This window comes from Arvicanthis niloticus, chromosome 1 (genome assembly GCF_011762505.2).
Source record: "Arvicanthis niloticus isolate mArvNil1 chromosome 1, mArvNil1.pat.X, whole genome shotgun sequence".
NCBI lineage: Eukaryota > Metazoa > Chordata > Mammalia > Rodentia > Muridae > Arvicanthis > Arvicanthis niloticus.
This window is the reverse complement of record NC_047658.1, coordinates 77,256,556-77,281,116: the sequence shown is the minus strand read 5'-3', so window position 1 is coordinate 77,281,116 and position 24,561 is coordinate 77,256,556. Positions and strand designations below refer to the sequence as shown.

Here is a 24,561-nt window from a genome sequence, read left to right as displayed (position 1 = left end):
CAGGAAGAGTGATATGTAGGAGGAGCTAAGTGGGAAGGAGTACTGAGAGGAAGAGATGGAGTAAGGAGAGAAGATGAAGGAGAGGAGAAGCTAGGTGATGAGAGAGAGAAAGAGAGAGGGGGCATGGAGGCAGATGTTCACAGGTCTCCACCAGTCAAAGATAGTCTTTATATCTAGGTTGGGTATTGGATTACCCTTCTGATTGAGCATTACCAAACTTATAAATCCTTTGATTAACATTTAAAAAAAATTGTATAAAAGCAAAAAGGAAAGGGGGGCATGGGACAGGGGTTTTCTAGGGAGGGTAAATGGGGAAAGGGGATGGCATCTTAAATGTAAATAAAATAAAATGAAAAAAAAAAAAAGAAAAAAGAAAATGGTTCTACATGTGTTACAAATAGGCCCCTTGTAGGTCTTAGTAGTTAGTAACCATCTAACCCATCCATTTGTTTATTCATTTGATGTTAATGAATTTTACACACATTCACACAGATGTACATATATGCACTAGAATTTCAAATGTTGTAGGTGTGCAGCACATACTGGTGTGTAAGGTGGTCCTTACTGTGGAGTTGCTGTCTGGTGACAGACAAACTACCACCAATAGTAAAAATGATGGCAGGTCACTGCAGTCATTGAGGTGTACCTGCCTGGAGCACGTACCTCAGAGAGAGGAGGCTGCTCCTGGACGACACCTGGAAGTTTATTTTACACTAAGATGTGAAGAAGCTGGACTTGTTGAGGAAAGAAAGAAATGGCCGCTGCGGACAGTCAAAGCTGAGAGAAAGCCAGGGATCTCTCAGGGGTTTTAGATGAATTGGCTCAGCAGGAACAGGAGATGCACTTGGGAAGGGGAGTGGTCGGAAGGCCTTGCCTATGATGCTTGGATTTGGGGTTCAGTGTTGGGGCTGGGGTATTGACTGAAGGATTTTCAGCTAGGAGGGATATTTGAAAGGTCACTTCATTTAGACATCAGAGGTACAAAAGACCAGAATAGTACTGAGGAGAGAAGTTGAATGAAGTAGCTGTGGGAAGGAAGGGGAAGCCAATATTTCAAGAGCTATCAGATGACAAGAGCTTTGAATCCAGTGTCTGATCGATGACAGGAAGTGAGACAAAGTCCTTCGGCTCAAAACCCTGGTCTGTCTTGGTCCAGGGAATGGGAGCATGGGATAAAGAACATCCTGGCAGGAAGGAGGGATGTTGTTTTGAATTGCTGATGCTCCTCCATGGCAAACACATTAGAAGAGGAGCCAAAGCAGCCATTATCAGTTCCCAGAATTCATCAGGAAGCCAGGGACTTGCTGCTGCTTAGGTGGTGGGAAAACCATGCAGGAAACACTGCTCTCATTTGGGATGGGAGCAGGAGCGGGCTGGGGTGCGCAGCTGTGTTCTTACATATAGCGTGGAGGAGGGGAGGGAACCACATTCAAGCACAGAGACTGTGTTGCCTGTGTGAATGACTCTGGGCTCTCTGAGTAACAAAGGGACACAGTCATTCTGGGTAGCTGCAGGTTGTCAATGGAGTTAGTCAGCTCTGTAACATCTTGTTCTGAACTGTTCTTGGTCCTCATGACTGGCCTGGGACCATGTTATGGTTTGGGCAAGGGGCAGGCAGGTGGGGGTGGTACTGGTACTGTCAAAGGTGTTTTTATGTCTGAGGCTCCCAGTAAAGGGAGCTTTGTGTTGGCAAAGAGGCCACCATACTAATTCAAAGAGATTAGTGTGTGTGTGTGTGTGTGTGTGTGTGTGTGTGTGTTTTCTTGTTGTTTCAAGATAGGGTCTTTCTGTATAGCCTTGGCTATCCTAGAACTCACTTTGTAGACTAGGCTGACCTTGAACTCAGAGATCCATCTGCTTCTGCTTCCTGAGCACTGAGACTAAAGGTGTGCGCCACCACTGCCCAGCCTGGTCTTTATTGCTTTTAAACTGGGGTAGCGTGAATAAAAGATATGAAGCTCGAAGATACCGAATATTTTGAGCACCTCATTACTGAATGATTGTTTATATGAATTTAAAAACAGTTTTCCACCAGTTTTTTTACATGATAATTCCACTTTGTGTCTTTGCTTATCCTAGCAATACTATGAGGAAGCCACTTTCTTATTTCCGTTTGAAAGATGTGGAAACTGAGACACACAGAGAGAGATTAAGTGACCCACCTAAGAGTTACACAGTGTCTATGGGCAATGTTAGGATCAGAACACAGGCTCCTGATTGGAGCTGTTCTCAGTGACTGGGTTCAGTGGCTTCTCTGTGCCCTGCAGTGGGAGAAAGAGGGCTCCATTTTGGCCTCTTACTTACGGGACTCTGTCTTTGAAGGAGCCTGGGGCTTTGCTGGAGAGTTCTTAGGACCCAGCCTCCTTTGGCCTTTGTTGCCTTTGGTAAAAATGTTTCGGTCTGCAGCCACTCCTCAGCTTGTGTTGGCCCATGGGTTCCAGGGAAGTGAAATGTCTCTCTGAAGGCCCTAGACCAGAGGAATCTGTGGCGCCAGGCCTTCCTGTGTGCATTCCACACCAGCTCTGTTGCCACTAGGACTTGGATTAGAGCAGCGCACCTGCTGCTGCTAAATGACCTCACAGTGAAGATGGTGCAGCTGAAGATGAGGCATGAAAGCTCTAGAACGAGTCTTCTAGAAGGAGAAGCCCTGCACTCCCATCCTGTAGCTTCCATGCGCCCAGCAGGATGTTTTGACTCTGATTCCCAAGCACTGGCTGTTGCCTAAGCTTCCTAATCTTAGTTCAGCTGCTCTGAAAAGTGCCACGGTCTCAACTCTACAACACAACCTCCTAACCATCCCGGCGAATCTGGAAGACGTTTTCATTGGCTCCTTTTCATACTTCTGAACTAATCACCCCATGAAGACCACATATGACCTTATCTTTACAGAACTTACAGGGGGCCATAGGCACCACAGAGAGCCCAGCCGAGTCTCCCATGGCCCGAAAGTGAGCTCTCTGCTGCGGATAGTGCAGCCCCAGTTCTTCCGTAGAGGACTTTAAGGTCACTGGGATGCTGCTCATGACTTCAGTGGAGTCTGGGTTGTATTTCCTGTGGCCAGATTATTGAGATATGCAGACGAACAAAGGCTAACGGCTGAGATGGGAAGCAGCTATACAACATCAGAGCATGTTGACACCTGAACTTTTTTTTAAAGATTTATTTATTTATTTTATGTATATGAGTACACTGTCGCTGTCTTCAGACACAACAAAAGAAGGCATCAGATCCCATTACAGATGGTTGTGAGCCACCATGTGGTTGCTGGGAATTAAACTCAGGACCTTTGGAAGAGCAGCCTTAACTGCTGACACCGCTTCAGCTGTCACTGTCTTTCCAGCCTCAGACACCTTACTCTTAACAACTCTTTTAATGGCTCCATGAGATTTACATCAGCCTGTGGAAGAGGACATTCTAGCCCAGAGATGAGAACTGACTCACTTAAACTCATACTGTAAGCGTAGCAGATGTGAGAAAGTACATCTTGCCTTCACTTCCCTGAACCACTGTTGTGGACCAGGTCCTGGATATTCCACCTTAACACTGATCTTATAGTCATATAAAATGGTCCTGAAAGTAGTCAGAATATTCCATGCACCTGGTGAAGCTTTCTGAGGGTATGTCCCAGGCACTGGTTGGTACCTGCAGATCTGTGCCACAATCTTCTTTCTTCTTTAGGAGCCAGGCCAAACACTTGTCTGTTACCCATGAATGTGTCCCTTTAAGAAGCTCTCTCTCTAGTTCTCTAGTAACGTCCTTCACAGGCCAAGCCTAAGACTCTTGCCCACATCACCTGGTCCACAAGGAAACAAGCACTTACTGACTCATAGGCTGAGGGGCTCCTCCAGTGTACTGAGCAGACTCACAGGAGCCTCTAAGGTTTTTACCCTGCTAGGTTTCATTGCAGACTTACCGAATCCCACTTATGCTTTTCCTCTTCCTCCTACCTCAGGCTTTAGGATCCTCTTTGCCTCTTTGTTTTTCTCAGATCATCAAGACCCTCGGTACTTTCCAACCCTTTTTCTCTCCTGTGACCCCATTTGGCTCTGGTCAGCAGGAGTGCCTATCAAAGTAGCTTTCATTAACACAGGAGCCTCTTGAGGTGGGTGAGCGCTCACTGCCAGTGACAGTGACACTAGTATTAAAAATCAACATGTGAAAAACGGATATGTGACACCAGCTACTAGACTAGGTTAGTTGTTTCCTTACCTGTCTTGTTTGTCTGTTCTGTGATCTCCTACTGTTAAAAAACCAGCCTGCCTATCTGAAGCTGTTAAAGCACTCAGATATTTTGAGAGATTATATTCAGTTATAGTCAGTTTACCTCTGTATAGAAAATTACCTCTCCTTATCTGCATCCCCAGCGAGAGGGCAGGGGAGAGCTTTCAGTGTATGTCTAAGGCAAAGCTCCCAAGTCATTGGTCCTTTCCTACTGGATGTCAGCCCAGTGCTCTTTGGTGATATTGACCACTGTGAAACAACCGGAACCAGCAGTGAGCAGAAACAGCTTTGGAGCAACAACAGAGACAGATGGCACACACCCAGGGCATTATAGCATCTATGACATCATAAACCAACCCCCCCCACAGGATATAGCTAGCATGCTTGAGCAAGCAAGTTTAGAAACATGGTTTTCTTTAAGGTTGCTTCTTCCTTCCTTCCTTCCTTCCTTCCTTCCTTCCTTCCTTCCTTCCTTCCTTCCTTTCTTTGTTTCTTTCTTTCTAGAGGTGGGGTGGAAAGCATGGGGGTGTGAAGTTTTGAGATGGGGCTTTTCTGTGTAGTCCTGGGTGCCATGGAACTCTCTTTCTGTACAGCAGACTGGCTCACACTCAGGGCTCAGGGATCCTCCTGCCTCTGCCTTCCAAGTGCTGGGATTGAAGAAGTGTACCACCACAATCAGCTTAAGAGGCTGCCCATTTTCTACATCCAAGCAGTGAGGAGATTAGAAGTAGGGAGTTAGGATTTGTATAATGGAAACCCCAAGAAAGAAGATGGCAGCTTCACCTGAAGAAAGGCCACATATGAGGTTGCTGAAAGGACACGATAAGCCTTCCACTCTGAAGAGACTGACACCATCAGCATTTTCAGCTGTTCATTTATGGGCTTGGCTCCGTTTGTTCTGCTTCATGAGACTATGTCATAGTTAAAGTTTTAGAAGTCATCCCACCCAAAATAATGGCTGTTTTGTTTGTTTTGTTTTGGAGACGGGGTTTCTCTGTGTAGCCCTGGCTGTCTTGAAACTCACTCTGTGGAGCAGGCTGGCCCAACACTCAGAGATTGGCCTGTCTCTGCCTCCTGAGTGCTGGGATTTTAGTTATGGGCCACCACTGCCCAGCCAAAATAATGTTCTTAAGCTAATTCATTTTATTGTTCAACAACCATATGTTTCAGATATCTGGGATGAGTTGATGAGACATACCATGCCATCTTCCTGCTTTATCTGCAGAAATGTTATCTTGCTGGAAGAACCAGAGGCATAATAAACTCAGGACATGTATACTATGTGTCTGTTTATTATTTCACAGTTACTTCTCACTAGGATACTGTATTTCTAGCCAACAGCAAAAAATTAAGATCATCCAGCAGATTTCCCAGGTTAGACCAAGAATCCTATTCTTGGGCCTAGATGGACTTGGGAAATCTGGGTAATCACTGCGTCTCAATTTTCCTTCTTGTTAGAGTGAAAGAACAAAGCTTTCTCTGAATTTTGAGAATACCATGTGGCAAACATTATAGAACAGTAATGTCAATACATTGACCTTCAGGAGATATAGGTGGTGAAGTGGGAGAGGTTGCTCAGCAGGTTACAGGAAAACCACTAGACAGGCCAAGGGCTGGGTAAAGAACTGCATGGTGACTGTCAGAAAGGACAGACAGACAGGGAGGTCTCAGGCAAGACAGACAGATGAAAAGACAGTGGCATGCTCACACAGGCAGACAAAAAGAAGGAGGTTGGCAGACAAAAAGAAGGAGGGATGGAGCTCAGTTGCTTGCTTAGCGTGCACAGTGCCCTGAGTTCCATCTTACTGCCTCATGGAACCGCGTGTAGTAGGGCAGCACTTGAAAGGTGGAGTAAGGAAGAGCGGAAGTTCAAGGTCTTCCTGAGCTACATAGCAAGACCCTGTTTCAACAGACAGAAGAATTGAAAAAATGAGGAGGGCAAGAGTCCTGAACACAGGGCTGTGGAGGAGGACGGTTAGGAGCTGGTGGGCTGATGGTAATTAAAGGTTAAGAATGGGTTCTTAGTTTCAGGGTGATCTCCCCTCATCCTCTAAAGACCTGAGTTCAGTAACAGAGCAAATGGTTCTTGGTATTTTGACTCTTCCTTTCTGACTAGAATATAGTTGACTTTCACTGGCAAACCTAAAAATGCATACTTTATGAAGTCTGAAGGTTTTATGTGCGATGAAGTTGAGGTGTCAGTTTCCTGTTAGTAGTTCAGATAGTAGTAAGCCATACTCTTGTGAGGCTTTATGGAAGGAATCCACTTTTGCTTTTTTCTTGCTTGACCTCTGGATACTGCAAAGGGCAGGTTCTCTTCTTTCCTGGCAGCAACTCTGTCTGTGAGTGAAGCCCTGGCCCCGGTGTGGCCGTATTCCCAAGCCCTTCTCCAACCCTGGCATGCTCTTCAGAAGCCCTGCTCTCCTCCCTGGCTTTGCTTGCGCTCATGGTCCTGCTTAGCTCTGCCCACTTGTGGCACAGGCAGCAGACTGCCATGAAGCTCTTGATTCTCCACTTGCTTCCTGCACATGAAATAAATACATTTTGGTTTAGTGGTTGGTGGCACTATGTTCAACAGAGATAAAAAAGTATCAAAAGTAATTAACATGGTATATAGGTCCCAGAAATGCCATGTATGTGCATATGTGTATGTGTGAATGTATGAAGTTATTTATTTTATATATAGTATATGGGTATTTTGCATATATATGTATATATATATATGTTTTTGTACCATGTGTATGCCTGGTACCCATGGAGGCCAGAAGAGGGCATGAAATCCCTTGAGACTGGGTTACAGATAGTTGTGAACAGCTGTGTGAGTGCTAGGATTGAAACCTAGGTCCTCTGGAAGAGTATCCAGTGGTGCTCTTAGCTACTGAGCCATCTTCCCAGCTGCCATTGTTTTTTTTTATAGCCTATGGAAATGGGGGTCAGTGTTAGATTGCTCATAGCCCTGTTTCTGAGTTCCTTCTCCAGCGGAAGTTCCCAGGCTTTGTGACCTAGAGAGCTTCATTCCTGCTAGCACTGGCTGCCTCATGAATGGCTATAGATGCCATTCATAGAGATCAAAGAGATAAGTTATAGAAACAGATCACCAGCAGACTGGCTTCAAAATGTGGTTTGGTCTGCCTGTCCTTGTCTTACTCTGTCATTGTATGAACTCATGTGTCACTGCAAGAAGTATGAAATCGGGAGAAGGGAGTTGATGTCCTCTGATAAGGTTTGCTCTTTGAGACTTGTTTTTTTGCCCAACTGAAGTGATTAAGTAGTTGATCTAAATAGATTCTAAATTGGCATCAAGGATCTTACCAAGAGCTTGCTGGAGCATGTATGAATCCCTGAATCCAGTCCTTACTACCTTATAAAATTGGGCCTAAAGGCATGTGACATAATCTTAACACTTGAGGAGAAAGCAGGGGGATCAGAAGTTCAAGGTCACCCTCAGCTTCATGTTTACGTAATTCTCAGTGTTTGTCATGGGTAGATAGAATGAACAACAAAACTACATTAAATATAACATCATAATGGGGGAAAGGGAGGAATAATACAGTTGAAAGGATCTGTTTGCACTATGTTATAAAGTGTGATGCATTAATCACCAGATATTCTTGCCTGTAGATAAGGGAGTACATGTTATTAGAAAGCTATGGCAGTGTATAAGCAGGGCCACTAAGGGACAGCTTGCTTTGCAGCATCTCACTGGTCCCTCACAGCAGAGGACAAGACTACCTCTAGTCTTACTGAGAGGCTCAAAAAGACCCTAAAATGAATATTCTAGAGAGACAGAGACAGAGAGAGACACAGAGAGAGAGATTGAGAGAGAGAGAGAGAGAGACAGAGACAGAGAGAGAGAGAGAGAGAGAGAGAGAGAGAGAGAGAGAGAGAGAGATTGGCAAGGCAGTGGACACACTGCAAGACTCAGCCACACTCAGTCACCAACTAGAAAGCCACTGGATTCTGGCCTTGGTCCCATTTTCTGGGTTCCATGAATAACTCACTTTGGTTGGAGCATCTTTTCATTCTTGTTCTGTAGCTTTTTTTTGGGGGGGGGGGTGAGATGTAAACTACTTAGTGAATTGGAAAGTTTTTACCAAAGACTATAGAACTACCAAGCAACACACACATAAAAGAACACTTTTATATGGAAAGATAAATAAAAAACACTTAAATCATTTTTTTTCGAGACATGGTTTCTCTGCGTAGTCTTGGATGTCCTGGAACCCACTCTATAGACCAGGCTGGCTTCGAACTCAGAGATACAGGTGTGAGTCACCACCAACTGGCTAAATTACCTATTTATAAAACTGAGAATTAAGAATAAGGAAACATACTTTAAAAACTGTTGGGGCTGGAGAGATGGCTCACAGGTTAAGAGCACTGACTGCTCTTCCAGAGGTCCTGAGTTCAATTCCCAGCAACCACATGATGGCTCACAAACATCTGTAGTGGAATCTGATGCCCTCTTCTGGTGTGTCTGAAGACAGCTACAGTGTACTCACATACATAAAATAAACAAATAAAAATTAAAAAAAAACCTGTTAACTAATAAAGGAACAGGGTAGGTAGAGAAGAGAAAAAAAAACCTGATAACACCAAAGAAAAGGAAGATGAAGGTCATGAGAGACTGGAAGGGGAAGGAAAGGAAATTGAGGGCGAATGAGGGAAGGATGAAGGTGTTGATGCAGAGGGAAGAACTGACTGAGTGTGGCTCTGAGTGTCAGCAGTCTGGACTCACACCTAAGGAAAGTTCCCTTAGTGTCTTAGGTGAAGTGCTGAAGGGTTCCTGTGTGTCAGAATGTTACTGGGATGACACAAGCTCATCCAGAAGGGGCCAATTATTGGCAAAAAGCTAGAAAAACACACACAAAAAAGAAAAGGTACCACGCACAATAAACCACCTAACATGTGTGCTGGGGGGAAGGGGTCCGAAGTGAGAGTAGTAAGGAATCTGGGTACAAGATCAACACAAAAATCAATGTAGTTCTGTATACAATAAAAAAGATGGAAAACATGAAGACGACTTTCTGAGCCCCATTTATGTTCAACTAAGGTCTCTGCATTTATGTCCACCTATGCAATGGTGGACAGCCAAAGTTCCTAGGACCGCAGTAGTAGATGTTACATAGTAGGTGTTACATAGATGTTGTCTTTAATCCTTCACAATAGTCTCTGAATGGCTATTGTAAGGCTTAACTGAGGCAGTGTGTGTAAAACCCTTAGCCAGTTATCTTGCAAATAATAATAATAATAATAATAATAATAATAATAATAATAATAATAATAAATGAATCACTAAACTTCAGCTCTCCAAAGCCAACCCTGATTTTAGGGAAGATGTGCAGAGTCAGTTGTGGGCGGAACAAAGTCAGTGTTTACTCGGCTCAGTATTTCTAGTCTCAACAGTAGTCCCTTGAAATTGTTTTGAGATTTTGATTAGCTCATCACACCATGTATTCACTGGGACACTGCTGTAGGGTCTAGAAATAAAGTGGGTAAACAAAAGAGACCAAATTCTATGCTTTGGTGGGGTTTAGTTTCACAGGGAACAACAACTAGTCAATATATCACAAATGGATGGGGAGGCTGAAAGGAGCATCATGGGGTGGGGATATGGTCTACACTTGAGGATGAAATAACCTTTGTTACTATAACAACAACAACATCAACCATACCCTGGCAGTGGTGCTGAGCTCTATTTGGCAAGAGGACAGGGGGCTGAAGCAAGGGAAATGTTCTGTGCAGAGAAGGCATTCTCTCTGGAGGGGGTGAGGGCTGCCAGGGGCCTCTGACTTATTTCGAGAGCTTAAAGACTGTGTCTGAAGGCCTGGATCACAGAGCATGGCATGGGGTGGGTTGTTTGACTTGTGGCTGCTAAGGATGAGGCACAGGTCACCTGGGTCTTGGGAGTCTCCTGAGCATCTCTGTATTCATCTTAAGGGACACACTGCAGGGTTTAATGAAGAGGCCTGGTACAGCCTGGTATGTGTTTCCAAGTGTCTCTGCTGCACTGAGGAGGTCACTCCTGTTGTCTAGGGAGGCAGGCAAGTAGGTTAAGGGTTGGCACTGTCAGTAGAGAGGGGAATAATGGGCATATCTGAATTACAGGGCCTGGTGTTAGCTTAGGAGCAAGGAGGGGTGCCCTATGATATTCCCTCCTAGCATCTGGCTGACAGAGCTGGGTGACAGGCACGACATTCATGGGAGGAAGACATTCTTTCTTTACTAGGAAAAGGCTTTATTACCTTTCTATTGAAACCTGAGAGTGTATTGAGGTGTTTACTGCCCTCAGGAAATGTGAGTACTTCAGGCAGGGGGAGAAAGACAGATTTGGGACACTGATCTTGAAAGTCTAGAGCTGCTTGTTCTGGCATTTCCTCTTTGATTTGTCAAAAGCAGACAAACTGGTGTAGATTCAATCTTTTCTTTTCTTTTTCTTTTCTTTTTTCTTTTCTCTTTTCTCTTTTCTTTTCTTTTCTTTTCTTTTCTTTTCTTTTCTTTTCTTTTCTTTTCTTTTTTCTTTTCTTTTCTAGTGCAGGCTTGTCCAAGTCCTGAATTCATGAAAGTTACATTTAAAACTGGTCTCCTGCCTTCTCACCCCCATCGAATCTGTTTCTTCAAATCTGAAAACCCATATACAATCAGCTACTGAAATCACCCACGTCTTCAACTCTTTTCATTAATGTTTTAAGTCGCCTCTTCTTAGGTTCCTGGGTAGTTAGGCTTCTGATTGGAATAGTCTCACCCCATGTGATGACTGCACAGCTGGGGCCATGTTAGGAGTCACTCTGAAGTTCCTTCCTGTGGTTTGGAGTGACATTGGCAGGTATACAAGAGCCAGAAAAGACCTTCCACTACCTTGATGAAATCTGTCATCCAATGCTAGTACAAGCCGAAGCTTGCTGCAAGTTTTGGAGTTGGCCTGGGTTCCCTTGGACAGAATGAGATCCTCTGGAACCTAGGGCATGCTTTCCAAGGAGCAGCTCTGAAGTAAATTACAGTTTGATTCACAAGACTCCTTAAAGGGAAGGAAGAGAAGCCATAGATAGTATTGGTCAAGATTGGAACTGCAAACTTAGAAAGTCCTATGATACTTTTGCTTAAGTACAGGACTGGGATTGGGAGATACAGCCCATGTGGCATGTATGTGCCCTAGGTCAGATGGTAGGTTCTCTCCTTTTCTTCTGTCTCTCTTGCTTTTACATACACACACACACACACACACACACACACACACCTCAGCTTGCACCTCTCTCTGTGTCATGACCCTGTAGCCTCCTTGGTGATGGGAACTGGGACAGGCCTTCCTGAGGTGCTATAGCTCCCAGGAGCAGCCCCTAAATGCAGGCAAATGGAAGCTCAGAGCTCTTGGGGGATGGGCCCTGCCCTCTTTCTACATTCCTCGTTGACAGCCCAACTCTACCTGTGCCCCTTTCTGCAGCACGCCACCTCAGTGAGCATCATGGGCTTTTCCAACACTGTGGAGATGGAGTTGTCGTCTACCAGGCTGGCGAGGGCCATCGAGCCACAGATCCACAGGGTGAGCAGCCTGGCTGCTCCCACACACACGATTCCGAGCTTGCTGAGTGGCCCACCACAAACTGTGTCCAACCTGATGAGTGTTTCGAACCATGTGATGCCAAGCCTGACAGCCAGTCACCTGCAGCCTGTGCCAAACCTTGTGCGTGGCACATTCCAGTCCACGCCCAACCCGAGGGGTGATTCCTCCCAGGCCATCACAAGCCTGGCGAGCACTCACTCACAAGCTGGGCCCAGTCTAATGTCTGGGCACACCCAGGCTACACCGAGTCTGGCTACTTGTCCTCTGCAGGGCATGCCTCCGGTTTCTGACGTTCATGTGGAGACTAGATCCATATCCAGTCCTGGGTCTGGCCCAACTGCAGAGAGGCTGGGCCCCAGGGATGGGACTGAGTCCTCCCTGGGGAATGCCTTGTGTAAGGTAGGTCTTAGGCATTCAATTTTTGCTTATTATGAAACAAAAGGTTGACAGCCTCTCACCTTAGCCTTAACCAATTTTGCTGATGGCCACAACGTCAGGTTTGATTCTTGTTGACTTTTCACCTTTGACAGATGGAAAGTGAGGATTGTACCCGTTTCACAGACTCAGTAGGACAATGCCCCACAGCCTCCAGTCTGGATGCTCCAAAGGATTTGGCTATTCCCTCAGAACTGGAGGAACCAATTAATCTCTCTGTGAAAAAACCTTTCCTGGCACCAGCAATCAACACATCTACTGCTCTGCAACAGTACCGGAGTCCAAAAGGTGAGACTTGAGTAAATCTTTCCTGTCGGCCATAGACCTGAGCAGGTCAACTCAGCACCGCTGGGTGTAGTGGAGGCAGGTGGGTGGGCTCAGCCTGGGGGATGCTGCTTATAAGGCTGAACTTGCTTCTGTTCTTCAGAAGTAATGCACATGCTTCTGTTTCCCTAACCATGGGCAGCACTGATCTGTGTGTGTGGCCTCCTTGCAACCTTCCCCATAGAACACATCCTAGGAGTCCAGTTTTGTTTGTAGGCACAATGGAAGAAATCACTTCTAAAGAGCTCGTGACCTTGGCAGAATGTTGGGTGAAAAGGCGTGTCTGATGGATGTCCTTTGTGAAATGGGTGTCTGCCATCTGCCTCCATAAATGGGTCTCACTAAATTACTACATAGGGTAGGGGGACAAATGACCACAGTGAAATTGCTCAGCCACTTGCTCTGTAACAACAGCAAGAATTTCCCAAGTACTCAGCAGTCATGTGGATTTGAGCAAGGTCTCATAGTGAAGGGACTTTGGACCACTGGAAATAGGCTCGGCATTTCTTCTTAGGGAGTTGGTCTCTTTCCTTCCATCATGTGGTTCCTGGGGATTGAACTCAGGTTGTCAGACTTGGCAACAAGCACCTATACCCGTGAGCTGTGTAGCCAGCCCACTGATATCCCTTTCTTAAAGTGGTTCAGTGGTTTGTTTCATCTGATAAGGGCTGGTTAAGTAGAGTGAAATACTGGCCACTTAGGACTTTTTAAGGTGTGGTATTATTACTTATTTTGAAATGGATCAGTTTATTTTGTAGGCTCTTAATACATACTACATACAAAAGGACATCAATCCCACCGATTGGATTATTTTTTCTCTTTATACTGACAGACCAACCGGAAAATTATTGGTCCTTATTACATATAGGAGTAACCCTGTATTCTATGCAACTAAATTAACATTTTAGCGCCAGCTTTGCCCAAGGAAAGTGAACAGGACAGTGCTGACGAACGGGAGCTCCTGTTTGGGCATCACCACTGTTTCCTGCTCATCTGTGTTGACTCTGCTATGCTCTGGCCTCCGGGTGGTGCACTAGCAGAGACTTCGGAGAATGACAGGAGATAAGACAAGTGTCTGGGAAACAGGAGATTTCTAAGCTCTTGGCTGCTACCTGTCGGCAGCCTCTGAGAATCCTCTGTGTTCCTCTTTGCCAAAAAGATAATGGCCTTCATCCTGTCTCAGGATTGTCACCACTGCAAATGAACACACGGTTGATAACAATTGTGTGGAAGATGTGTGGCCAAAAGATTGAATAACAGAGAAGAGTGGAAGGTCTAAGTGAGAGAGAATCTTGCCACAAATGTTTGTCATGGCTACTTCATTTGTCTTTTGTCTTAGAATATGAGAATTTTGAACAAGGAGCCTTAGAACTGGATACAAAGGAGAATTCGGACATCAGGTAATGGCTCTTGGCCAACTTTCTCACCCTTAGCTTCCTGTCCTGAGAGGTTGGCACAGGAAGTAATCCTGTATATGAACTGTATATAGAAGCAGAATTTTGTCTATACCCATTGTCACCTCCTGCAGAGCTTCAAGTGGGTCTCTGTAGTTGGGTGCCTATAACAGTTGTGGGAGAGTTCCAGGCGTGGTTAGGCATGAGCTGTGTGTAACAGTCCTCACTCTTCAGAGCCCTCTTTTGACTATAGATGGAACTGAAGATCTTTCCGGTGTCTGACAGGATTGGCAGGGTGGAGCTTGGCAGGGGGCAGAATGTGGATCTGGAAAGGGTTAACCGAGGAGGCCTTGAACACTATTAAGCTGTGGGATCATCAATGAGTCTAACAGAGGGCTCTGGCTACCTGTGGCTCCTGCTAAGACCCAGCTGTCTCTCTTGCCACAGAGCTATCAGTAGTGAGCCCAAGATCCCCTACGTGCGACTGGAGCGGCTCAAGATCTGTGCTGCCTCATCAGGAGAGATGCCTGTGTTTAAGCTGAAGCCTCAGAAAAATAGTGAGGATGGGAGCTTCCTCCTGGTGATCGAGTGTGGCACTGAGTCCTCCAGCATGTCCATTAAGGTACCGCTCGCCTATGCTTGGTCCAGGCTAGGAGCTTCTTCTTCTTTGCTGCTGCTGGAATACTTGCTTTAGGGCCCTTTGCGACCCCCCAGTGGGACTGTAGCAAGCCTGGGATCTGTGAGATACAGCAGGGTTGAGCTGGGACTTGGCTGCTTTTTGGCCCTGGAGTAAGAGGTCCTCATAGTGAGTGCTCAGTCTCTCAGTCTTCCCCAACCACTTTTCCATACTGTGCTCCAACTACTCAGATTCACTTCTTCCCCAAGGTCAGCCAGAACAGCCTGCCTGATGCCACCCAGGGCCCAGGTCTTGGGGGAAGAAAGGTCACTGTCACATCTCTGCCTGGGCAGCGGCCACTAGAGGTGGACAGCACATCTGAGGAACACAGACTCATTCCCCGAACTCCAGGAGCCAAGAAGATCACCCCAGCCCCCATAGAGAATGAGGACTTCTGTGCCGTGTGCATCAATGGCGGGGAGCTTCTGTGCTGTGACCGCTGCCCCAAAGTGTATCACCTTTCCTGCCACGTGCCAGCCTTGCTCAGCTTCCCAGGGTGAGTCATGCCATCACCTGGCTAGCAGCATTAACGTCAGGGTCATATCATGCATGATTATGACTAGGCCCAGAGCACTCCCAGGATGGGCTTCTGTGAGGCTGTGGGCTCTGCAGCGGTGCTTCTGCAACAGATTTGTCTCATACCTGGTCCTAGCTCCCTGCTTACTCCTATGCTTTTCTGAATTCATGGCATCCTCATTTATTTCACTTCTTTTGAGCCTGTGGCTAGTAGGAATCCCATTGATGCAGGGCTGGGGACATAGTTTCTTACTTCTCTATGCTGTTCTGGGCAGAGGGTCAGGGAAGGATGCCGAGTTCTAATATGGTCCCGCCTGCTGTGCAGGGGAGAATGGGTGTGCACTCTGTGCCGGAGCCTGACACAGCCGGAGATGGAGTACGACTGTGAGAATGCGCGCTACAGTCACTCTGGAGTGCGGGCACTTCCTGGCTTAAGCACGTATGACCAGAAGGTAGGGAGGGTTTTGGGGATAGAGTTTTCTATGTGAGTCCCTACAGAGACTGAGATTTTTCCCAAGGGGATGGCAAGAAGCTTGCCGGGGGTGGGGGTTGGGGGTTGTTGGTCAGTTTTCCATCACTGTGTCAAAATAATCAAGAAAATCAACTTAAAGCACAACAGGTTTATTGTGACTCAGGGTTTCATTTCACAGTCACTTGGCTTCATTGTTCCAAGGTCTGTGGTGGGGCAGAAACATTTTAGTGGGGAGCATGTGGGAGAGCAGAACTTACCTCATGTCTGTTAGAAGGCAGGAGGGATAAGGGGCTCCAGGGGCAAACTATACCCTGCAAGGATGCAGCCCAGATGACCCACTTCCTCCTACTCGCCACCACCTCTTAAAAGTTTCCCTAGCTCCCACCAGTCCAGAAGTGGATTAATCCCTGTGCAAGGCCAGAGTCCTGATTAAGTTATCTTCCAAAGGCCCTGCCTCTGAACTGCTGCCCTGGGACCAAACCTTTAACACAAGAGGTGTGTGTGTGTGTGTGTGTGTGTGTGTGTGTGTGTGTGTGTGTGTGTGTGAGAGAGAGAGAGAGAGAGAGAGAGACAGAGAGAGAGAGAGAGAGAGAGAGACTTAAGGCTCTTCTGAGCTCCAAGCCTGCTGACTCAGCCTGTGGGAATTTATGTGACTGTCCCTTTCCAAATAGTTTTCTTCTGGCCTGGGAGCCCAAACTGCCTTCTTCAGGTGGCTGGAACCCTGAGGTCAGAGCCAGACAGGGTTAGCATCCTTAGTTCTCACTAAGGTGGAGCTAGGACAATGTGCCACCTGCCCCTGTGGTTTCTGCAGAAGTGTGAGAAGCTGGTCCTGTCACTGTGCTGCAACAGCCTCAGCCTGCCCTTCCACGAACCAGTCAGTCCCCTGGTAAGGAGGCACCTGTTGGTTCTGCCTGCTGCTCTCCTTTCTGTTAAGGGAACACCAAAGGGGCATGGCCATTCCTGCTTCTCCCTGTCCCTCACTGCTACTGCATCAGACCTGACTTAGCAAGTGGCATCTCTCCCTCATCTGCCCACACTTTTGTTCTGCATCACTTCTGCACCTTCTCCTACATCCCAACTCACTCTCCACCCCTCTTCTTTTCTGTCTATCCCTACAGTAATTTTCTCATCTTTGTCTTCTTCTCATCTTCTCTCCTTCCCCAAGGCCAGGCATTATTACCAGATCATCAAGAGGCCCATGGACCTGTCAATCATCCGGAGGAAACTGCAAAAGAAGGACCCAGCTCACTACACCACTCCAGAGGAAGTGGTGTCAGATGTGCGCCTCATGTTCTGGAACTGTGCTAAGTTCAATTATGTATGTTGGGTTTATTTTCATTATTTCACAGTGGCCCCAAGACTGTCACAGATGGGAGTGGGGTGGGTAAGAGAGTCTGGAAGCAGAGCTCTGGAGTTTGCTATGGTTTAAAAGCCTTCTTCCTAATGTGGGCCTTAAGCATGGACTCAGAAGGATGGGGGAGTTGGGGAGGTGCTCTTAACTGGTCAGCTGTGGGTAGCTACCAAGATGGCTGCTAACTGGGTTATCTTGAGTCCTAGGGGAATGTGCCAGGCTTCAGGTCTCTCAGGATGATATTCCAAGATAGGCCACTCAAGCTTGGACTTCCTGTGTCCCTCCTGGTGGAAGGAATAAGAGGAAATGGCCTGGTAGAAGCAGGCTAGAACCCCGCTGTCTCTCCTCATTAGCCTGACTCGGAGGTTGCAGAGGCTGGTCGCTGTCTGGAAGTGTTCTTTGAGGGCTGGCTAAAGGAGATCTACCCAGACAGATGCTTTGCCCAGCCCCAACAAGAGGATTCAGACTCTGAGGACGTATCTGGCGAGAGTGGCTGCTCTACCCCTCAGGGCTTCCCGTGGCCTCCCTACATGCAGGAAGGCATCCAGCCCAAGAGGCGACGGCGGCATATGGTAAAGAGTTTCTGCCAGCCAGTGGGTAAGGGGGATGGGTGATGGCACTGGCAAGGGCCACCTGGGAGGCTATGAAGAGCACAAGACAGAGTGGTATTGATAAAACTTCACTCTCAGTCCTGTAGCATATGAGAAAGGTAGGGCGGTACAGAGCTCACCAACTCCAGTTATCGGTGAAGCCTGGAATCCTGAGGGGGTCTATGTTCCTGCCCAGGGTTCTCTAGCAAGTTCACAGATCTAGGGTGAAGAAGTGTTTGACACCCAGCTCAGTACTGGTTAAACTACTCTATGATTGCAATACCCATAGAAAGAGAATTACCTGGTATTACTTGGCTAGAGGGAAAACAGAAGGGACACTTTTTAGCTCCTAGATATAAAAAAGGAAGCAGAGGGGTTGCTCACAACAGAGAGAACTTTGGGACTATCTGGTTGGTCCCACCTGTGTAGACCTGAAAGGTCAATTTCCTTCCTCCCCTTCCTTCCTTCTTTCCTTCCTGTGTCCCTCCCTCCCTTTTCTTCTCCCTTACTCCCTCCTTACTTCCTCCCATCCCCCTTTCCAACTTTTCTTCCTTTCTTTTCTTGAAATAAGCTCTTATTATGTAGCCAAGGCTAGATTGGAACTAACTATAGAGACCAGGCTGGCCTTAAACTAGTGACAGTTCTACTTCTTCTTCCCCAAAGCTAGAATTACAGGCATGTGCTACTACATGCAGCCATTCTGTTAAATTCCAGTGAAACGTGCTGTTGGCCTCCTGTGTGCCAAAGTCTGGCCACCAACCCCTGATTATTTGCAACACTTGGTGGATAGTACATAGGGCCCTCAGTGAGCTCTGTAGTTGCATTTTCAGGGTAGAACGCATTAGCTCTGGGAAGCCCCAATCCTGACCCTGGTCCCCTCCAGTTTAATAAATCTATTTTGAGTGTTCTGATTTTTCTGTTATCTCAGGAGAATGAGAAGACAAAGAGAGTGTCGTTTCGTCTGGCCAACAGCATCTCGCAGGTGTGAGAGCTGGAAGGAGAGAGGGCATGCTGGTAGCTGATGTCCTTGTCCTCGAGACCATCCCTTCCCATCCTTCAGCTTATCCTCTTCAGAACGTGGCTGTGAGATGTCTTGTTGAGCGTGCAGCGCTCCCTTCATCATTAGCATCTCCAGTGTTTATTTGGGAGCCATAGTGCATCCACCATAAAGAAGATTTCAGTAAAACAGGGAAGAGGGAGGTGTTCCTCATTGCCAGAGTAATCGGACATACAGGTTCTGTGCCTCTTCAGGCTCAGGAGGACCTAGCTTTCTTGATGAGCTCTCTCAGCTGAGTACAGCACACTTTGCTCACCTCTCTGCAGCCAGGGCTCAGGAGCACCGTGTGTGTCTGAACTCCTGGCTTAGACACGGGTACAAGAAAGGAAGTGAGGTTTGAATACACGGCAGGCCTATGGTCCCTGTCCCAGCACAGCCAAAGATTGTCACTGTTTGCCTTTGCTCGTCCTGTTGGGACAGAGGCATCTGCCACTGGCAGAATAATGGAGGCTTCTCGAGGCCTTAGGTCTCAATTGGTGCCTATTTGGGTTCTAACGGTTTTCAGGGTATTTGCTTTTCATGTCCCTTTCCTGAGTAGGACTTAGGTGGTCACTGTGAAATGCTATGTGTAGTTTGGCACTCTTGGCTGAGTTGGGTGGCAGTGCAAAGATCAGTTTTCACTTACACCCAGAAGATGCCAGCTTCAGAGTCTGTCCCTTGGTGTCCTAACGCTGGGATAATAGCACTCCAGAGCCTGGCTTCCCAGAACTGACTGGTACGTGTGTCAGTGGCTCTTCCTCGATCCTCTCTATTCAGACATCTGCATTTTGAGTTCTACTTGGGACAAATGTCACGTGGTGTCTGCTGCAGGAACTAAGGTTCCTGGCAAGAATAACCCACAGCCAGTGCAGAGTGTCAGGCCTCTCCTGCCTACAATTCTAGAGCTCTACTTTTTCACTCAGCCAAAGATCAGAACAGTGGCCATGCTGCTCACAGCCAGGAAGCAGCCAACACTCTGTTACCCTTTGCTGTTGGAGCTTAGAGAAGGCTGCAGTGACTGGTAGGAGTCTGCTCAGGCATTAATAGGCTGAGGGCGGAGAAATGGAAAATTGAGAGGTGAGAAGCCTTTGGTGACCCTGAGGTAACACTAGGGTTGTAGTCACACAGAATGAAGAAAGGCATTCTGGAAGCCATGGGATTGGACTGGTGGCAACAGAGCTACAGGCCACATTGTGGACAGATCACTACAGTATAGGCAAGGTGTTTGTGAGGAAGCCTCTGAGACACATACAGGGACAGGCTTCTTCCCAAGCAAGGGCCTGGCTGAGGAAGGACATGTTGATTGTACTGCTATGGGCCTGGCATTTCAGTGGCCTGGTCCTGAGGCATGGCATGGCTGATTTCAGGGGATTCTTGGGCTGAGGCTTTGTTTTTGTGAAGAGGTGCAGTTTAAGGAAGTGATTATTCATTGGGCCTTTGCTAGGAAGCATTTTTTTTTAAATCAGAATAACAACAACAACAAAAAAAAACAAACAAACCAAACAACACAAAAAAACCCATCTTCTTTGCCTGTGAGTCAGTGAGAGCACCCAATCCCTTTCATTGGGCTGAGGGAGCTTCTTCCTTTTGAAGCAAGCCCCGCCTACTGTCTTGTCATTCAGCAGTGCTGCCTTCAAGCTCTCTGCAGTAGACCTGCTTCTATCCTATTGTCTAGCTCCAGGCGGCTTAGTTCACTCTTAGTCCTTAGTCCAGTAACCTTTGAAAGCAGTCTTTGCTCCTTTTGTTCGTAGTTTTGGGGTTGGGGCTTAGGCTTTTTCTCTTTTGATTTTTGCATCTTTTTCTCTGATTGGTCTGATGAGGTTTCTTCTGTTCTTACCTTGCTAATTCCTGTCTTTGGGCGTCTTTCGTTTTTGTGGCCTGTATTCCTACTCTAGTCTTCATGGTGTTTGGCACTGGAAAGCCACTGAACACTGTGATAGCTCGAAACCTAATAGGCTTTCCTGGACCAGCTGGAGACTGTGGCCATAAAACGGAAATGCCTGGTTCGAAACTTGGGTTTTCTTCTCTTAGCGCAGCTCATAGCTAGAGTGTGTCCTGTTAGAGCAAGGGCCAGCTTCTGGGCCCAGAGATCTTGGAAATGTGGTGGGCATGTCTCTGTTCCCCTCCTTTATAGGGCCCCTCTGTGTTTAGACACTCCCTTCGGGCATTTGAGCAGGGCAGATAGGGAGGAGGGATGCCTTTTTTCTTTAAGGATATGAAGCCCTGGTCTATCACTCCTTCCCTATACTGGTTAGCCTGTGGAATTCCTCCTGGGACCAAGTTTTAAAAGTCATGTTAAAAATATTTATTTTTGCATGCAGAAAACAGAACTGGAAGTTAAAAAAAAATAACAAAAGCAAACACCTGTTCAGTAAATAACTTTTGCTCATTTTCACTGGATCCTGCAGTGACTCACTTCCATATGATCCATTGTAAAGTCAGCTAAACTCTTTGGTCGTGGACAAAGTCAGGCAATGGGAATGCACTGAGTTCTGATCATGTGCAGCCCCAGAAGATAAAAAATCAAACAAACAAACTTGTTTCTGGCTAGCTGAGAAATGCAATAGTAGGGTGGCTTCAGAAGACACAAAAGGGATTTTAGAACAAAAATTGATTCAGGATAGACTTGCAAAGCATCCTTGCACAGAATGTGGGTATTTTGATCCTCCTGAGTTCTCCCAGCAGGTACATGCCTGCTGTGGGAACCTTGCAGAATGGCAGCTACCATGCCTCCTTGCACACTGCTCCATGTGAGACATGGTTGGAAAGCCAGTGAATGTTGGCTTCCTGTCCCTAGTTTAGCCACAGGTCTTTGTGTGCCTCGTAATATCTAGGACCCCCTTTTTGCTGGTCTCTGCTCTACTTCCATCCCAGCTGCACTGGTCACCTATTGAAGCATGTCTGAGCTGAGGGGTTGCTCCTGGGGCTCCTTTTCTCCAGTCCACTCACTCCCAAGCTCCTGTCCTCTCCCTTCATCCATCTCCGTGGCTACATCTCTCTCTTGTCTCCCAGACTTTCAGTCTTAACTAGGATTCCCTCCTCTTCTCAGCCTGAACCAAGGCCCCACCACATAGGTTCTTATTAGCATCTTGAACTTTCCTAACCTCCCCAACTTCTACTTTGTCCATTTTCCACACCAGCCTGCTTTCTCTTTCTGGTTTGTGTGTGTGGTTTTATTTTTTTTTAATTTTTTAATTTTTATTTTATTATTATTATTATTATTATTATTATTATTATTATTATCATTATTGGCTTCTAAGCATGGCAGGTTTGGAGCTGCAGCCTCAGTATTGATTGGAAATTCTTGAACTTGGTATTATGTGCTATTATATGTCCCTCATCTTTGTTGTTAGCTCACCATCTGTTTCACTGAAGAGAGCTCCTAAGGCAAGGGCTTCCTGTATGCCACCTCCCTTCCTTCCCTGTACTTCTGGTTCTGTATTTTCTGATCCCGGCTATGTTCTCTAAGGCTCTGATTTTTACTTCCAGGGCTCTACAGGCTCTCTCCCTTGCTTATCTGTCTCTACCCAGCCTATCAAAGGTCTCTCAAGATTAAAACTGTCACATCTGTGTCATAGACCTTTCCCCCTGCCCTTTATTCTTCTTTTAAAATAAACTATTTGGCTGGGTGTGATGGCATGCATCTTTAATCTTAGCACTTGGGGGCGGGGCAGACTACTAGATCTCTGGGAGGTGAAGGCCAGCTTGGTCTACTGTGAGTAGACCAGCCAGGGCTACATGGTAAGACCCTGACTCGGACAAGAAAGCATACTTTTCTTTGATCCTCTTTGGTCCTCTGTAGGTTTTCATGAGAGTGACCACCAGCCACCAAATGACATGTCTTTCACTTCTCTGCTGCCTCCAGCTCCTCACGATGTCTCACCAGCCCACCATTCCCGTTGTGCAGCTCTCTCTTCACGTCTTTTAGGATATCCGAGGTTGCTACATTAGCTTTATCTCAGCCACAGAGGCTGTGCTTGTCGGAACCCTAGACAGAGGGATGTGCCTGGCTGTCATCATTTTCTCCTCCTCAGGGCCTGGGTAAGCAAGAAGAATCATAGTTGATCCTGATTCTTCCTCTCTGTTTTTCATGAATCCCTTCTTCCTGGATTTGGTTCTCCTCTGTGAGCTTGTTCATGAGCACTTGTAGAGAGAGAGAGTTTTGTATCTGTGAACCTTCCCTCTGTTGTTTTCAGGAGAACATAGACATACCTGTGTGTTAAGAGCCCCATGTCAGTCAGCCTAAGTGGGAGCTGGATTTTGTAGCATGCAACCTGCTGTCTGGCTCAGCTGGATTCCCACACTGGTGGACAGCTCACCACTATGATCCATATCAGTTGGAACCTGCCTTAGTCAGCAGGGAGCTGAGGATCATGGGAAGGCATGCTTCCATTCATGGTTCAATGCTGCAGCTAGGAGAATCCTGGCAGGGTGGGGGGTCTGTTACCATGATCTCCTTGAGGGAGGAGAAGATGGAGCAGTGTTGTGCTTCCTCACCTGAGCTGAGCCTGGCGCAGCTCAACCCCTCCCACAGGTCTTTCTCATCTGTGTTGATCATTCTACATCTGCTTGCTTTAGATGTTACGAGAGCCAGAGGTACATGGTAATTGCTTTCTTGGAGGTACTGTAGAAGGACATCTGACTTGAGTTTGGGGAATCTCAGTTTTGGCATTGTCAGTGATGGGAGGTGTGACCTTGGGTTTAGTTCCCTCATTTATAAAGTTAGGGGTCTCTCAGAGATTCTATTAGTTCTAAAGATGACAACTATGATTCTAACTCTGAAGCCCACATAGGGTCAGAGGAGCCCTGGGAGTGGGGACACAGCTAGAGAAGTCCCAAGCAAGCAGGGAAACAAACTCTCCAGGCCAAATTGTGCTGCTTCGGAGAATATCTTCACTGGTTGGCGCTGCTTCTTGAGCCATACGCCCATACCTCAAGCTGGACGCATCTTGGTGTCTGGATACATTCCTCCTAGACATGGTCATGTGATCCAAAGTGGCTAGGGGCACAAGGAAAGGATTTAAGGGGAAGCATAATTGATTTTAAATGGACCTACACATTCAAAGTCAAATAAAAAATAGCACTTTCCTTTACCAGCAACTGTGTCCTAGAGTGGTTTTTAGTGAAAATTGTTGAACCTGATTCATATCCCTTTGGAGCCTGGGTTTCAACATCAGTGAGCACATAAACTACAGAAGACCTTGTGGAGGGGGTCTGCACGAATATAGCCTACTTTTCAAAATAGGCCTGAGATAGAGTTAGGAAAAACACATTTATGAGAATCTTCTTCTCATTGCCAGGCAAAAACACTTCAAGAAAGTTGTGTCTGGTGTGGTGGTGCACACCTGTAATTCCAGCACCAGGGAAGCTGAGGCAGGGGGATTGCCTAGGCCAGTTGAGACAACATAGTGAGACCTTGTCTCAAAACAATAAATCAAACAACACTCCCCCCAAAAAGTAACCCTTCTAAGCTGAATAAATGTGTAAACAGAAACAAAGTTAAGCTTCTTGATATAGTGACATTCTTCATTGTCTTGTCTGTGCATACTACATTAGTTTCTGCATTTTGATGGGAATCGTTTGTGGTAAATGTAAAGCTTTTTATTCATCTGGAGTGACCTCTGAACTCCCATGCTAGTTATTGTTACCTTGACCTTTGAACCCCTCCCCTGTGCTAGTTAGTTTTTGTTACCTTGACACAAACTAGAGTCACCTGGGAAGAGGACCCTGAATTGAGGAAATTTTCTCCATCAGATTAACCCGTAGACACGTCTGTGGGCCCTTTTTGATTGATGATTGAATTGGGAGGAGTCTAGCTAACAGCAGGCAGTGCCGCCCGGGGCAACTGGTATCTGGGTTGTGTAAGAGTTTAAGCTGAGCGAGCCATGTTGAACAAAGCAATGAGAAGTACTCCACCATGATGTCTCCCTTGACTCCTGCTTGAGTTCCTGCCCTGCCTCCTCTCCCTGACAGACTGAGACAGGG

At 46.6% G+C, this 24,561-nt stretch overlaps 1 protein-coding gene across 6 annotated transcripts in view; it reads left to right on the top strand.

Moving 5' to 3' along the window:
- The window catches only part of Trim66 (tripartite motif containing 66), a 57,218-nt gene extending 33,546 nt beyond the window's left edge, over window positions 1-23,672 (top strand). For 4 of the 6 annotated variants that reach the window (XM_076940614.1, XM_076940602.1, XM_076940606.1 and 1 more), the window contains exons 11-20: window positions 11,663-12,181; window positions 12,313-12,505; window positions 13,881-13,941; window positions 14,383-14,557; window positions 14,821-15,107; window positions 15,453-15,579; window positions 16,411-16,485; window positions 16,765-16,917; window positions 17,304-17,522; window positions 18,469-23,672. In XM_076940614.1, the coding sequence (XP_076796729.1) occupies window positions 11,663-12,181; window positions 12,313-12,505; window positions 13,881-13,941; window positions 14,383-14,557; window positions 14,821-15,107; window positions 15,453-15,579; window positions 16,411-16,485; window positions 16,765-16,917; window positions 17,304-17,522; window positions 18,469-18,528 (1,869 nt within the window). In that variant the 3' untranslated portion in view covers window positions 18,529-23,672. The remainder of the gene's footprint in view (window positions 1-11,662; window positions 12,182-12,312; window positions 12,506-13,880; window positions 13,942-14,382; window positions 14,558-14,820; window positions 15,108-15,452; window positions 15,580-16,410; window positions 16,486-16,764; window positions 16,918-17,303; window positions 17,523-18,468) is intronic. The other 2 variants (XM_076940619.1, XM_076940617.1) reach the window with 2 other exon arrangements.
- The last annotated feature ends 889 nt before the right edge of the window (window positions 23,673-24,561 follow it).